The 16606-nt window shown below is 42.2% G+C and overlaps 1 protein-coding gene across 6 annotated transcripts in view; it reads right to left on the reverse strand.

The window, feature by feature from the left end:
* Window positions 1-685: 685 nt before the first annotated feature.
* LOC134353879 (carnitine O-palmitoyltransferase 1, liver isoform-like) overlaps window positions 686-16606 on the reverse strand; it is a 141240-nt gene continuing 125319 nt past the window's right edge. For all 6 annotated transcript variants that reach the window (XM_063062382.1, XM_063062383.1, XM_063062386.1 and 3 more), the window contains one exon: window positions 686-7865. In XM_063062382.1, coding sequence (XP_062918452.1) covers window positions 7782-7865 — 84 coding nt within the window. In that variant the 3' untranslated portion in view covers window positions 686-7781. The remainder of the gene's footprint in view (window positions 7866-16606) is intronic.

Raw genomic sequence — 16606 nt, forward strand, 5'->3', positions numbered from 1 at the left:
TCAATCCCATATGCCACTCATAGTAAATCTTTCCAACACACACAAAATTCTAGTTTGAATTTAGATTATTGTCTTGTGGCGACCCATTTTCTAGCACCCACGAACCGGCTCACGAAACAGCGCGCGCAGGCAGAGGGCCGGCCCCAAAAAGGGCACCAGGCCATCTTCACCAGCAGGGGGAAAATCCCACGCGCAGAAAGGGTCTGGGAATATGCATTCCCCACAGCAGTCCCGTCCCAGGGAGGGCGGGAACGGGAAGGCTTTAAAGCAGGCCGCGAAGTTTGAATAAATCTCTTTCTCGCAACTCCAACTCACCGACTCCATGGGGTTATTCTAGCGCTGTGTGTAGCACACCACTACAGTCTGTTCTTTAAGTTGCTGGTACCCAAACTCAGGAATTCCCTCCCTAAACCTTTTCCCTTCTCTTTTCCCTCCTCCCTCTTCTCCCACTCTTTTTCTAAAAAAAGAGAACCACCCCAATTTTTTTTGTCACAGCCCTAACCTCTCCTCATGTAGTTCAGCATCATGTTTTATTCAATTACACCTTTTCGAAGGTACTGAACAAGTGTAAATTGTTGGGGCAAACATATTAATGTAAAGTAGGTACATTCATTTAGCTTGTCATAATCAGACATGGGTTAACATCCAGGGGAGAAAAATGAGACAGAACACAAATGATTTCAGGCAATTGGCATTTTACTTCTGAGTGTCCCCTTACAGGTTGCATTGATAACTGCATTTACATTTATAAACAAAAACAAACATCAAAAGTGAATTTTTAAAAAGGGAAATACACACAGATTAACAAAGACAATATGATTGTAATGACACTGAAAACATGCACCGAAAGTAGAGTGACATCCCATTTTCACCCAACACAGTGAGCAGTATCAGTAATTTTGTGTGGCTGTTACAAGTCTTGTGCTACTGCAGCTCAGGAAAGACTGGCCATGTGCTCATGGTGTGCTGCTGTAGATCTTGCACTCTCTCTACAATGTTATACTTTAACTATATCTGGAATTACAGCTCCCTTGCCATTCAACTCCTATATAACAATTGGGAATTCAAATCACAACCGTGACGAGAAACACCCCCCCTTGCAGAGGAGCATGTCAAACCATAAGGTCAAAATTCAGAAAGTTTTAAATCTAATTCATCTTACCATCTAGGAATTTTGAAGGCTGAATTTATGCATTTCAGATTGTATACCAACTCCCTATTTTTTATCTCCTTGTGCTGCAATACACGAATGGCCAGCTACGGGGACTGGAATTTTCAAACTTGACAGATTTGAACGCTTGGGCTAGTTTCAGAGAGAAAGTTCAGGTTTCAAGTACAAAGCAACCAGCACACACAGGCTGCTGCTGAATGTTCATTCCATGTCCTATGCAGCAGTAATTCTATAAGAGGAACAAGGAAGCTGTGGTTTAAAGATAGGGTTGGTGGATATGCCCCTCACATTGCCTATTGTTAAATAAATTACACATTTTAAATAGTAATAGCAGCCCCCGGAATGAAAATTCACTCACTCCCCCCAAAAGAAATCCCAGTATTAGGAACTAGATTTGCTATGGTCCTATGGAAATGACTATGAGGGCACCAACCTAATTAATAAATCTGGCAAAGCATTCAGGCATGGGTCCACCGTAGTCATTCAAAATTAGGTGCTTGAACAGGGTGATGATCAAAGAGGAATTTCAGAAATGAGCTCGACTTTGATGAGGAAACATGCATTTTCCAGTGGGAGTAACTGGTAAGCCTAAACCATCATGTTTTTTTCTCCTTTTCCAAGTACAGTGAATGCCCAACCCATGGCTGAGATCAATTTACAGACTCAATCCTGGGAGTGGTATTCCCAGGCCATGCAAGTCAAATTGCTCACTATATCAATTAGCTGAGGAATAGAAAGATGAATTACATGTTATTTATAAAAAGCTGTGTATTGTGCAGGAGCTTTTGATAGCATAACTTGTGTATAAAGTTTACATAGAACTATAGTGTTTATCAGTCTTCCTCAACAATTGTAGCCAGTGGAAATGGTCCTGCTTCCAAGACAGGAATAAGCCCAGCAAATGGAAATGGAACTTGTAACTCAGAGCTCACGAATGGCTCTATCTATTCCAATTTCCTGTTAAAGATGATGACAATCCATAAAACTCTCCTTGGTATATGGATATACGGTGGAAGCAAGTGACCAAGTGCCACTAGGAGCGTTAATTAGTTTGCAAGTCTTCCCAATAGAGAAAACACTGGCACACACTCCGCAAAGGCAGTTAAAACATGGCCCACAGCCTGCAGCACAGCAGTTCAACCCACCAGCCATTAATCTGTGGTTACCCACTGGGGAAGACGTGCACGTGGCTTAACATCTGGCTCAGGTTAACTTGCACTAGGCTTTACCCAAAAATGTGGGAAGTTGCAAAGGTTTAAAGACAATAATGGTTAAAAACTGAAAGGTAAAAATACCCGTAGTGGACAGTCAGAGTCAAGGGCCTGAAGTACCTCAAAGGTTCAAACCAACGAGGCTCTGCAGTGCTATTTGGCAATGAGTCAAAATAGTTTGTAATTTGATAAACCTGTTTTTTTACCAGTTCCTAATGCCAGCTAACTATTTAAATTATGCTCCAGGAGGACCAAACTCTCAGAAAACAAAGGTAGTTTTGTTGCAATCAAAAATAAACTGATGGAATTACAATGACACAATATTTGCTTCACCACTGCAGATGGAACTAATTCTTGTTCATATTTCACCAAAGCCTGTGCAATGTGCAATAATTTAGAGAAAAGCCTTGACTCGAACTATTCTTTGGTTCCCAGCTCACAGAAACTACAGACAAGTTGTTTCAATAACGTAACTTGAAAAATGAACCCACTGTCCCAGACAGTGGTCATGTCAGGATATTGATCAACAGTTAATAGGACTGAAAAATGCCACAACTTACAATAGTTTCCCTCTCACATCCACTAAAGACCTTTGCAATTTGTAATAAGTCAAGGCTCTTCTTAGTGCTGAAACCCCAACTACCTACAGTAGCTGGGTCGTCTGCAGTGAGCAAACTGCCTTTAGTTTCATCAGTCTATTAAAGTACAAACCAGGTGTACGGTGGAAAACTCCTTAACTGCCCAGAACTTCAATAATTAGGAAGCTCACGCAGAGCAAAGTGGTGATTAATGACATCCTGTTCTCAACTGTAATCACTCACTCCAACACTAGCACATGCTGACTACTGTGAAAAAAACAATCCAAGGACAATCTATGGCATCATAGTCAGCAGCTCCAAAACTCATCAATTATGGTAGCAGGCACAAGGAAACACCTCTACCTTCCCCTTCGATCACTCAAAGTCATGATTCTGGAATTAGATTGGCTTTCCTTCATTTTCACTGTGGCAAGACCCTGCAACCTGTGACTGCACAGTGCCTTCACCACATGGACTGCAGCAGATCTAGGAGGTGGCTCACAACTACCTAGAGGGCAATTAAGGTTGGACAAGAAAAGATGGACTTGACAATTACCCTTCACCCAACAGAGACAAATAAAAGTTCTATCTTTTCCTTCCACAACCATGTGATCTCAGTATATACTGATGCCAAAACACACAATGATAAGTGCCCCTTTATATATTGTCCTATCAATACTAGAAGGGACTGGCTAAACTTTGTCTCAGTTATTAGTGGTGTGGGTTTAAACAACTGCAGCACCAATGCAACATTGAGCAGCTCCATTGTGTAATGGAGCAGTGCTGAACTTGCGAAGGTGCAGTGGGGTAGGGGGGGGCGGTGAAAGTCAGGGGCTACATTCAGCTTATGTGTAAAGAACCAAAGTAATAATCCCACACCCTCAACTGTCACAGGAAAAATTACACAATGTGAAATCATTGCACATGGTGTGGTACACTTTACTAAAGGCAAAGGAAAATGGATTAAGAGTAGAAAATAACCATTGCCAAAATAAATCTTCCACATACTTCCTTTTCCCTAGTGAGTACCACAGGGAGATTCCCTTCCAATTCTAGTAAGAAACAGGATCTCAACTCTGCTTTTGGTCAACAATACAGGTTTTTGGCAAATAGTACAATAAATTATTATAAATGTGATTGTCACTTACTTATAACTAGAATCATCATTTAATTCCACATATATTGAGCTATTTTGCTTATCTAAGGCCTCGTGTATTTCTTCTATTTGGTGTCACTCTCCTGCCAGATAGGCTTAACTTCTCACAGGAATTCCCCATACAGAATTACCAATGTAGTGGAATATATTCAAAAACAGTACAAATTGCATGGTGTTAAGAGCCAGCCTCAAACTCCTGGTTAGCCAGTCTTTGGTTTCAGCCCAGGACAGTAGATCCACGAGGGCAGCAAAGAGTGGTTGCTAAACAAGGCTGAGATTTTAGCATTATGATACAATGGGTGGTGGAGTAACGAAAACAGTTTTTTCCAAAAGATGCCTTTACAATTTAGGTAAAAGAAAAGAAAATCTTCCCAAACATATCCAGGACATTAGCTACATTATGGGTAGAGATGTGCAATGCACAGGTCAATTCTAGAACTCCACACCATCCGAACTACCAATTTGACTCAATGGTTATTTCCTATTCAAGCTAGAACTCCCCAACCCACCCAGATCACAGCTCTGTGAACTTTGTTTCAACTGGATTCAATCTGCACCAGGTTATTGCAATTATATGTCCCACAGAAAATGAGGGAAGCAAAGACTGTCCACATGGAGAAAAGGAATGCTGGCTAACCAGAGGTCCAGTTTAATGCAAACAGTTCAGTTTTAGTTTTAATAATTTGCATTTAAGGCACCAGCTTCATCAGACAGGGCTTGAAATCAACAGCTTATAAAAATCAGTCTTTGTGAAAATAATGGCACTAAATATTTTATCAAAGATAATAAAAATACAGAAAATTTGAAATACAAATTGAGCTTCATATTTAATGCGTGGGTGTCACGGAAGTTCTCCCACACTGAAACAAAACACCTCATGAAGGTTCCTCTTCAATTCTCCTTGGGATTACTGCATCTTTCTAGTTCTTCTCAGGGTAGTCATCTTCATAACTGGGCTTGATGGCTGCTAAACCATTAAGCTGCTGATCTGCTGTGCACTTTTAGCTAGTAAATAAATTCTCCACCTAAAACTGGAACCTTAATGCAGATTTTCAGAAGAGATCTTTCATGTTTTTTTTTAAATAGTGATAGCACAGATTGTCTGTGCTGTACAAATGTAAGGATAGGCATGCTTGCATTCACTGGTTGGGATATTGAGTGTCAATGTCAGGAACTCATGATGCAGCTGTGTAAAACTTTGGTTAGGTTGCATTTGGAGTTGTGTGTTCAGTTCTGTTTGCAAACCAAGAAGAACATGGTGGCTTTGAAGATGCCACAGAAGAGATTCATCAGGACGTTCCTTGGATTGTTAAGTATTAGCTGGAAGGAGAGGTTAGATAAACTTGGTTTTCTTTGGAAGCTGAGGGACAGACTGATCGAAGTAGATAAAATTGTAAAGGGCATAGGTAGGGCAGATAGAACCTTTTTCTCAGGGTGGAAACATCAACTACTTGAAGGCATAATCTTAAGGTGAGGGGAAAAGCTTTAAGAAGATTGGTGAGGCAAACTTATTTTTTTGAGTGGTAAGTGCCTGTAACATGCTGCCAAGAAAGGTATTAGAAGTAGATACAATGATAACATCTAAAAGGCATATAGACAGACATGCGAATACTATGTCTTGAAAAAGTACTCAGTGCCCAAAACTATTTCACATTTTACTGTATTGTTTTCTAAATTTAAAATATATTGAAGTAGGATTTTTGAACTAACCTACAAAACATTTTGCATCAAAATAAAAACTCCAACACCCGCCAATGATTTACTAAAAATTATAAACCAAAATTGTAAAGTTAAATAAGTATTCATCCCCTTTGTAATTACTATGCTAACTTTCCTCAGGTGCAACACTCTGTATTACCTCACCAACTCACCCAATTTGTTGATGTAGAAAATTGGAGGATCACCTGAATAAAAACCCACTCTCTCTGTAAGGTCCAACAGCATGGTAGAAGACAAAAGACCATTCAAGGAAATGATAACGGAGAAGCACAAATCTGGGAAAAGGTATGACATCATCTTAAAGGTACTGAACATACCTCAGAGTATCATGAAAGTGTGGAAAGAATATGAAACTACAGCCACACTGCCTAGGTCAATGCTCTAAACTTTGTCGCCAGAGAATAATGGCTCTTGTAAGAGAGCTGACTGTGACGTCATCAGTCACTGAGTGAGCTGCAGCAGTCAGTGGCTGCTACTGGAGATGAATTCATAGCTCCACAATCTAAGGCCTTACACAAAAACAGTATTTATGGAGGAATGGCAAGGAAGAAGTCCTGACCTTAACCCTATTGAACTTCTCTGGTAAGACCTCTGAGATTACTGTCCACCACTGTTCCCCAGCTAGCCTGGCACAGCTTGAACAATTCTGCAAGGATGAATGGGCAAATCTTGCTCCATTACATCGTGCAAAGCTAATGGACTGTAATAGCTGCAAAAGGTGGTTCAACTAAGTACTGTGCAGTGGGAGATGACAACTTATAAACTGCTGACATTTCAGTTTTTGAATTTTTTGCTTTTCATGCTTTAAAATTTTCTGTTTTTTGGGCTCTACTGTGAAAAAGGAGCATGTGATTCACAAGTAAAACTTAGGTTAAATTGATCAAAATCCCTAGTTGTAAGACTCATTTATGTGAACAAAGGGTTGTGGCAGAATACTTTTACAAGGCACTATATAGGCAGGGAATGGAGACATACAGAACATGTTGCAGGCACATAGAATTAGTATCAGCACAGACATGGAGGGTTGAAGTGCCTGTCTCTCTGCTGTACTATATATTATGTGAGTATCTATGAGCAGTTATTTCCAAGTAACAACAGGGATTGAACTTCTCAGTGGTACACAAGTTTTTATTTCAAAGCTACTACTGTTTCTAAAATTAAGCAACAGTGGATATATATATCCTCAGCTACAGCCAGAGGGTTAGGAAGCTTGGTACCCATACATTAAAAAATCTGATCAACTAGATACAAAGTTGGAACAGTAATCCTATCTCTCCATCAAATGAAATACTACTTCCTCAATAATGATCTAAGAAGGACGAGGTGATAACATGTGTGTCCCCAATCCACAAAAAATCTGCAGCAAGTTTTTGTGTTAAAACTTTTCACAGCCCCACTCACACCTATGCAATGTGGGTCCTGCAGTAAAGCTCCACTGTTGCAAAATTATTTGCCATTCAACACTGGGTCCAGTGAATCTTACTCAACTGATTGCTCCCTGATACTGACCCTTTCAATCCCAAGGATAAATGAGGGAAAACTCTTTGCAGTGTTACTGTGTATCCTGAGTTTAAAGACAGAGGGGTGTACAGGCTAATGAGCACAAACTCTGCATGTTAGCACAAAATAAGTAGAAGGGTAATAACAAGCCTGTTTTTTTAAAGTGGGAAAAAAAGAATTTAACTTAAATTCAAGCCCAGTCTCTTACACACACCAGAAATCCAACGTAAGTCCCTTTCTTTTGCATTGTTGTTGCCTTTTGTTCTTTTAATTTAAAAATTAGCCCCCATGACACAAACAAATAAATTAAGTTGACACAAAAAAACAGTGCATACGCACGCCAGGTCCTTCAGAAGATGGACGCTCAAAAATTCGAGATGTTCAAGATCGTCATTGTTTTGTTTTTCTCCCTTTTGCTGTGTCAGGTAAATTTAGGGCTTCTACATTTAGGGCTTTTTCCCATCCAAATTGAAGAGTGCCATGATGTCTAACATTGCTTGGAAGATGTTTTTGCCGAAACGATGAGCATCCTTTCAGAAAGTAAAAGGAGAAAAAAAATTAATCAGTATAGTTTTTTAAAATCAGATAACTAGTTTATCATTTTCTTCATGTGCATTCATCTTTTCTCTCATAGTTGACATGATTTTCCAGCACCCAAGTCTAATTTACCAAAGATTATGCATTAATGTTCTGTTTGTTTGGATTTACTGACAACATGTCAGCTTGAAATTCATACTTCTTGTTCTTTGAGCTCAACTTGGCTCTTGGGCTCCAAAAGAAAATGTTGGAAATACTCAGCGGTAGCAACATAGAAAGAGAACTTGTCAGTCTATCACATACGTTCGAATGCTGTTCATAGACTTCAGTTCAGCATTCAACACAACCATTCCTCAGAAACTGATTGGAAAGCTGAGCCTACTGGGCCTGAACACCTCCCCCTGCAAATGGATCCTAGATTTCCTGACTGGGAAACCTTAGTCAGTCCGGATCGGAAGCAGCATCTCCAACACCATCACACTGAGCACGGGGGCCCCCCAGGGTTGTGTGCTCAGTCCACTGCTGTTCACTCTGCTGACCCACGATTGTGCTGCAACACACAGCTCGACCACATCATCAAGTTCGCCGATGACACGACTGTGGTGGGTCTCATCAGCAAGAACAATGAGTCAGCATACAGAGAGGAGGTGCAGCAGCTAACGGATTGGTGCAGAGCCAACAACCTGTCTCTGAATGTGAACAAAACAAAAGAGATGGTTGTTGACTTCAGGAGGACACGGAACGACCACTCTCCACTGAACATCGACGACTCCTCCATAGATATCATTAAGAGCACCAAATCACCTGGCGGAGAATCTCACCTGGTCCCTCAACACCAGCTCAATAGCGAAGAAGGCCCAGCAGCGTCTCTACTTTCTGCGAAGGCTGAGAAGAGTCCATCTCCCACACCCCATCCTCACCACATTCTACAGAGGTTGTATTGAGAGCATCCTGAGCAGCTGCATTACTGCCTGGTTCAGAAATTGCAGCATCTCGGATTGCAAGACCCTGCAGCGGATAGTGAGGTCAGCTGAGAAGATCATCGGGGTCTCTCTTCCCGCCATTACAGATATTTACACCACACGCTGCACCCGTAAAGCAAACAGCATTATGAAGGACCCCACACACCCCTCATACGAACTCTTCTCCCTCCTGCCATCTGGCAAAAGGCACCGAAGTATTCAGGCTCTCACAACCAGACTATGTAACAGTTTCTTCCCCCAAGTCATCAGACTCCTCAATACCCAGAGCCTGGACTGACACCAACCTACTGACCGCTACTGTGCATGTTGTCTTGTTTATTATCTATTGTAATGCCTGCACTGTTTTGTGCACTTTATGCAGTCCTGGGTAGGTCTACAGCCTAGTGTAGTTTTGTGTTGTTTTTTTACGCAGTTCAGTGTAGTTTTTATATTGTTCATGTAGCACCATGGTCCTGAAAAATGTTGTCTCGTTTTTACTGTGTACTATACCAGCAGCTATAGTCGAAATGACAGTAAAAAGTGACTTGACTTGATCACCCTTATCCTCTGGTACACATAGTTATGAAGGGTCTGTTTCTGTGCTGTTGAGCTCTACGACTTTCTGACACAGTGGGAGGACCTGCAATCTGTCAAGTCAATAGCGTCTCTATATATTGATCAAGCTAGTCCCAATCTCTTGCCCATAGACTTAATGATACATACCCAGTTCCCAAATGAAAGGATCAATTAAATCTGCCCTCACTTCCTTCCAGGCAGATCCTCACCACTTTCCCTTTCCTTGGGCGGGGGGAGTGGGGGAATATTCCTTAAACTTTATCAAAATTTTCTTCAACTTAGTTGGCAGTCTTTGGAAGTTCTGATAGCGTTTCATAACCCTAAACTGATGCATTCAGTTGTTGATCTCCCCAGCACTTAAAATCTTCAGATTAATACTATCTACCTCCAACTGTAGGGTAACTTAACTGGTGGAAACGTAAATAATTCACAACCACTGATATTTAGTTTGGGTTTCACCTTAAGAGGCTGGTCTGACATGATGACATAATCACATAAAGGGCTTTTAGTGCGATTTGAGTTCGTTTTTTTGGTGTTCAATAAATACGTTGCTACGGCTTTTCTGAAACATAAAACACCTCCGCTATTTTATTTGTGAAAACCTACCTTTGTGACCCCAATACTCTAGGATGACTCTAGAGTTATTGAACACGTCAGCCAATGCAGTCGCTTTGAAACTGCCAGAGTTTTGGGAGCAAAATGCTGTCGCTTGGTTCATATAAGCAAAGGCTCAATTCACACTTCAAGAAATCTCTGCCAACGATACCAAATATTTCTATGTAGTAGTGTCGCTCAACAACTCCATGGCTGTGAGTGTATAGAGTCTACTGGAACACCCACCTGAACGTGATAAATACCGATGGCTGAAAACTTTTTTTTTTAAACAGACCTTTGGACTATTGGAGTCTGAGTGTGCCAAACAGTTGCTCTCCTTTCCCAGCTTTGGTGATGGTAAGCCTTTGGAGCTAATGGGACACATTATATCTCTCCCGGGAAATCACCATCCTTGTTTATTTTTAAAGAACACTTCATGCAGCAAATGCTTGATCAAATTTGCATAACCCTCTCTAATGCATCTGTGATGGACTATAGGGAGCTTGCTAAAATAGTTGATAGTTTACACTCAGCCAGGCAGCGATGCATCATTCCTCTTCCTTTCTCTACCTCAATTAACCCTATCAGCAAGGCCCCCTACATAAGGATACCTGCAGTTGCAAATCAGACGATGCCGGGCTTCTACTTTTAACGTGCTTGCTTTGGTAGGAACACTAGGAAGTGCCAACCACCTTGCAGCTTTGACAGTGCCAGCACATGGGACATCAGAGGTCTGTGAACACCATGGATTCCAGCTGCCAGGTCGTTTACTGTTCATTACGGACATCTTTTCAGGGCGACGTTCTTGTGTGACATAGGTGCTCAAGTGAGTGTGCTGTCAGCATCGCCAATTGATGAGAAGGCAAACAGCAATAGGCCGCCTGGTGGCATAGTGGCATCAGTGCCAGACTTTGGAGCGAAGGCTCCTGAGTTCGAATCCAGCTGGCTCCCTTGCACGCTTTCCATCCATGCTGGGTTGAGCGTCAAGCTAGCAACTCGGCCTCGTAAAAATAAGAAAGCCTGCTAAAAAAAAAAAAGGCCGTCACGACTGCGTCCCGATGATTCTACTCACAGTTAAGGGCTTTCTTCTTCTTCAAACAGCAATGAAATGTCGCTGGAGACTGCCAATGGCAGCAAATGCGGACTTATGGGACACAATGGGTGAGGTTGATGGGCGACATTACACATGGGACTTCGTGCTGCCTGAAGTGGCTAGACCTCTACTCAATTTCCCATGTGCCCAAAGACTGTTGGACAATCTTAAAAATTGCTAGTTCGTGGATGTCAAGGACTTTGGGTTGTTATCCTGCTCCCCCAGTAAGTTCCCCACAAAGATTCTGTCAAGCGCATGCACCACATTTTTGTTTACCTGGATGACATACTTGTCCAAATCTGAAAATGTATCCCATCTCCGCATTCTTTTCGAGCACTTAAGCCATAATGGGTTGATTATTAGCCCTGCTAAATGGCAGTTTGGGTTGTCAACCATTGCCTTCTTGGCCATCGTATCTCCGCAGATGGTGCAAAACCCTTCCCATCAAAAGTAGCCACTATTATGGATTTCCCACTGCCCTGCACTACTGAAAAAATCTACAGGAGTTTTTAGGCATGGTGAACTTCTAGCACCACTTCATTCCACAAACTGCTCTACTTATGCTCCCCCTGTATACTGTAATGTGTTTAAAGGCAATATACCTAATCAAGTGCTTAACTGGTCAGCAGACATGACCAGGGCATTTGATGATATTACATTAGCTCTTCTACGCAACCCTACAGGCACACCTGCTCCACAACATACTCATAGCCATTACTACTGACACTTAAGACTATGCTCTGGGAACTGTGCATGAACAGATGGTTGAAGGTTTGTGGCACCCGCTTGCCTTCTTTAGCCACCAGCTCCGTCCCCCCGAAAGGAAGTAGAACATGTTTGACTATGAGCGTCTCAGTCTCTATCTGGATTTCCGCTGTTTTCGTTTTCTTCTAGAAAGGATGTACTGACAATTGAGAGGGCTCAGAGAAGATTCGCGAATGATTCCAGAAATGAAAGTATTACCGTATGAGGAACGTCCGGCAGCTGTTGGGCTGTATTACCTGGAATTCAGAAGAATGAGGGGGGAATCTCATAGAAACATTCCGAATGTTAAAAAGCCTGAACAGATTAGATATGGCAAAGTTATTTCCTATGGTAGGGATGGCCAGGACAAGAGGGCATGACTTCAGGATTGAAGGATGTCCATTTAGAACAGAGATGCAGAGAAATTACTTTAGTCAGAGGGTGATAAATCTATGGAGCTTGTTGCCACAAGCAGCTGTGGGGGCCAAGTCATTGGGTGCATATAAGGCAGAGATAGATAGGTTCTTGATTAGCCAGGGCATCAAAAGGTATGGAGAGAAGGCAGGGGATGGGGATAACTGGAAGAACTGGATCAGCCCATGATTGAACGGCGGAGCACACTCGATGGGCCGAATGGCCTGCTTCTCCTATATCTTATGGTCTTATGGACATGTCAATTCTCCTCAAACTCTGAATGAAATATAGCTGCTGTCATGCCTTCTTTGTAATTACGTCAGTATGTTAGGCTTAGGATAGATCACTGGAGATGTTGACATACAGGAACTTGAAACTGCTCACTCTTTTCAGAATCCTTCAATAAGAACTGATGGGTGTGTGTGTGTGTATATTCCCTCAACATCCCCTTCCTGATGTTCATGATCAATTCTTTGATCTTACTGATATTGAGTGCAAGGTTGTTGCTGTGATACCACACAAGCAGCTCTAGCTATCTCACTCCTTTTTGCTTCCTTGTCACCATCTGAAATTCTGCCGACAATAGTTGTGTTGTTAGCATACTTTAAAAGGAGCTGGAAATATTCAAGCATTCGGGACCCTTGCTCTGGCCGCAAGCCCACCCATGTTAACTAACCCTGGATTTCATGACCCCAACCCACTGGGCTGGCTCTGACCCTGACTGCACTCTGGACTCCTGGCTCACACTCAGAAACAATGAGGTTAGATGCTGAATGGTCAGGGTTTCTGAACAATTGAGTTAGATTAGTTTATTGTTATGTACACCAGGATGCAATTATGTTACTTGGGCCAGAGTAAACATAATAATGAATACAGCAATGAGTGCAAAATAACAATGGTGCAAAGATAGTAGTTCAATGTAAAGTGGTACCAAAAGAAATACTAGAGTATTGATAACGGAATAACTGAGAAGTAGATTTAAGAGACCTTGCACTGAGTATCAGTAAGTCCAAGGAATCGATGATGGACTTCAGTAAGGGAAGTTGAGCGAACACCCACCAGTCCTTATCGAGGGATCAGAAGTGGAAAGGGTGAGCAGTTTCAAATCCTGGATGTCAGCATCTCTGAGGGTCTATATTGGGCATTGCTGGGAGGTGTGATGTGAAAAAGGTGATTGGTTCAGAAGTTTGATAGCAGCAGGGAAGAAGTCATTCCTGACTGTCAGATTTCAGAGTTCTATTCTAATTGCAATCTGGTATACAGCAAGGAAAAGTTAATCAATTATTTCCTCTGCTTTAAGAATCTCTTCTGCTTTTTGCAAAAGTCCTTGTGCCTCAGTATTATTCGATCACTGGGTGATTTATAAATAGAAATCCAAAAGTATCTTGGTTTTCTCTGTTTCCTTTTTCTCAATCTTTGCAAGCACGTTATGTCAAAGCCTATATGCTCTTATTTTTATATCCCATGGTGTGGCACTTTAAAAGCAAACACATTATAGTAACTAGCAGCAGGAATACTGGTTGAACTCAACAGGTCAAGCGGCATCTCTGGAGGCAGAAGGACGGCCGACATTTCAGGTCAAGACTCTTCATCTGGACTGATTTTTTTTTGTCCAGATTCTAGCATCCACAGTATCTTGCATCTCCAGTTTACATTACCCTAGGTTGCTCTTTCTGTTCTATCAGTTACAATTTCAAAAACTCTCTTTTCCCTTTCATAAATCTACATTGAATCTGCTAGGTTCTATTCCTGTCACCACCTAATTAATAGTGGAGTCTAGCATTATCTCCACAATTTGTGTCAGGCTATCTGGCCTAGTTCCCTATTAAATTAGTCACAATCGAATCTCAGAGGAGATGCGATGGCATTAAGTTCAGAAAGCCGAGGTTTCTCTCCTGTGTGATATCTCAACTGGTTACCCTCATCCAATTATGCCCACAAACCGGAGGCAGGCTGTTTTTGACTCCATATATGGTCTCTCGTTTCTGGGCCGGAAGGTTTTACTAGCTGCACTAAAGTTTGTGTGGCATGGCTTTGAAAGGATATGCGTGATTGGACTGTAGCCTGTGTGGAGTGCCAGCGGGCAAAAATTAGGTCATGTTCAGGCACCATTGGCATCTTTTGACAGTTTAACCATGTCAATGTGGACCTTGTAGGTCCTCTTCCCCCACCTCCTTACCATGGTGAACTGTACCACCAGATGGCCAGGGGCCATTGCCCTAGCATCGATGATGTCTGCAGATGCGGCTCGGGAATTCATCAGCACCTGGGTTGCTCGGTTTGCAACCCCATCTGATATTTCTTCCGACCGCAGTCCTCAATTCATACAAAACCTCTGGGGTGCGATGATCCAAAACCTCGGTGTTAGGCTACATCACACCATGGCATACCACTCACAGTCTAATGGACTATGCGAATGGTTTCACTGCTCCTTAAAGGCTGCTCTGAGGGCTTCCCTGACTGATGATTGTTGACATGGTGGTCTCCCGTGGGTCCTGCTGGGGCTCAGAACAGCTCCAAAAGAGGACCTGCAGTCGTCCGTGGCTGAGTTGGTATACAGACAGCCGTTAAGAGTGCCAAGTGATTTCATTCCTGACTTTCAACAGCATTTCACCCTCAGTAAATTCAATTCCTTTTCACTTATTCCTACCTCCCATTATGGCGTACAGCATCCTTGAGTTCCTGTTGACTTACATTCTGCCTCGTTTGTTTTCATCCGCCATGAAGCACAGCAACATCCCCTTAGGCCCCCCTTACAATGGGCTGTTATGTGTTTTGGAACGGAGAGAAAAGACTTTTATCATACATAAGGGGGTAAAACCTGAACTTATTTTGGTAGAACACCTTAATTTGGCCCCACCAAGATTTGGAGGATTCTGTTACATGCCCCTGCTGTCACAACATAACCATGAGTGTATCAATGTAACTCTGAATGAACCAGAGGCACTTGCTGTTTCTTCACTCTTGGATCATAGGACCTGAGCCGAGCCCCTTGTCCAAACTCTGGACAGGCTCACAATGCTAGTTTTAGTGAATTCTAGGGTGAGGGCTGTGTAAGGTAACGTAATTGATGGAAATGTACGTAATTCACAACCACTGACATCGAGTTGAGCTTTCACTTTAAGTAACACACATCAAAGTTGCTGGTGAACGCAGCAGGCCAGGCAGCATCTCTACGAAGAGGTACAGTCGACGTTTCGGGCTGAGACCCTTCGTCAGGACTAACTGAAGGAAGAGCTAGTAAGAGATTTGAAAGTGGGAGGGGGAGATCCAAAATGATAGGAGAAGACAGGAGGGGGAGGGATGGAGCCAAGAGCTGGACAGGTGATTGGCAAAAGGGATATGAGAGGATCATGGGACAGGAGGCCCAGGGAGAAGGAAAAGGGGGAGGGGAAAAAACTCCAGAGGATGGGCAAGGGGTATAGTCAGAGGGACAGAGGGAGAAAAAGGAGGGGGAGAGAGAGAGAGAGAGAGAGAGAGAGAGAGAATGTGTGTATATAAATAAATAACGGATGGGGTACGAGGGGGAGGTGGGCCATTAGCGGAAGTTAGAGAAGTCAATGTTCATGCCATCAGGTTGGAGGCTACCCAGACAGAATATAAGCTGTTGTTCCTCCAACCTGAGTGTGGCTTCATCTTTACAGTCGTGGAGGCTGTGGATAGACATATCAGAATGGGAATGGGATGTGGCATATCAGAATGGCAATTAAACCATCTTTCACCTTAAGTGGTTGGTCTGACATGATGATGTAAAAATGTAAAGGGTTTTAGCACACTTTGAATTCAGTTTTTTTGATGTTCAATAAATGAGTTGCTACAGCTTTTCTGAAACATAAAACACCTCCGTCATTCTATTTGTGAAAACCTACACAACTCCCATTCTTTGTCTTTTATGAACAATCTTTATCTAGAATTAGGATCCATTCCTTCATCTTTTTATAAACTATGCTGGATCATTGGGGTTGTGCGCTTTAGAAAGGAGGGACAGAAGCCTCACCACTAGATCAGGAATAACTATTTACCTATAACCATCAGGAACATACATAACCAACCTACACAACCCTAATTTTACCTCAGCAATGGTACAGTACAGATCCAATGTTGCATTATCATTCTTTCCTCAACTTGTTTTTTTAAACATCATTGTCATGCTTTGCACAGTCTTTCTTCACTCTATTGTATAATTTATGTTCTATGTGTTGTGATACTGCTGCAAATAAGTTTTTCATTGTACCCGTACCTCACACTACTTGCACATATTTGTGTTAGTGTCATTGTAAGCAAATATCTACATACATCTCAGGAGAAGAACAGTTAACTGCACAAAGCTGGATAGTTTGGATATAACTGT

This window comes from Mobula hypostoma, chromosome 11 (genome assembly GCF_963921235.1).
Source record: "Mobula hypostoma chromosome 11, sMobHyp1.1, whole genome shotgun sequence".
In the NCBI taxonomy this organism is placed as follows: domain Eukaryota; kingdom Metazoa; phylum Chordata; class Chondrichthyes; order Myliobatiformes; family Myliobatidae; genus Mobula; species Mobula hypostoma.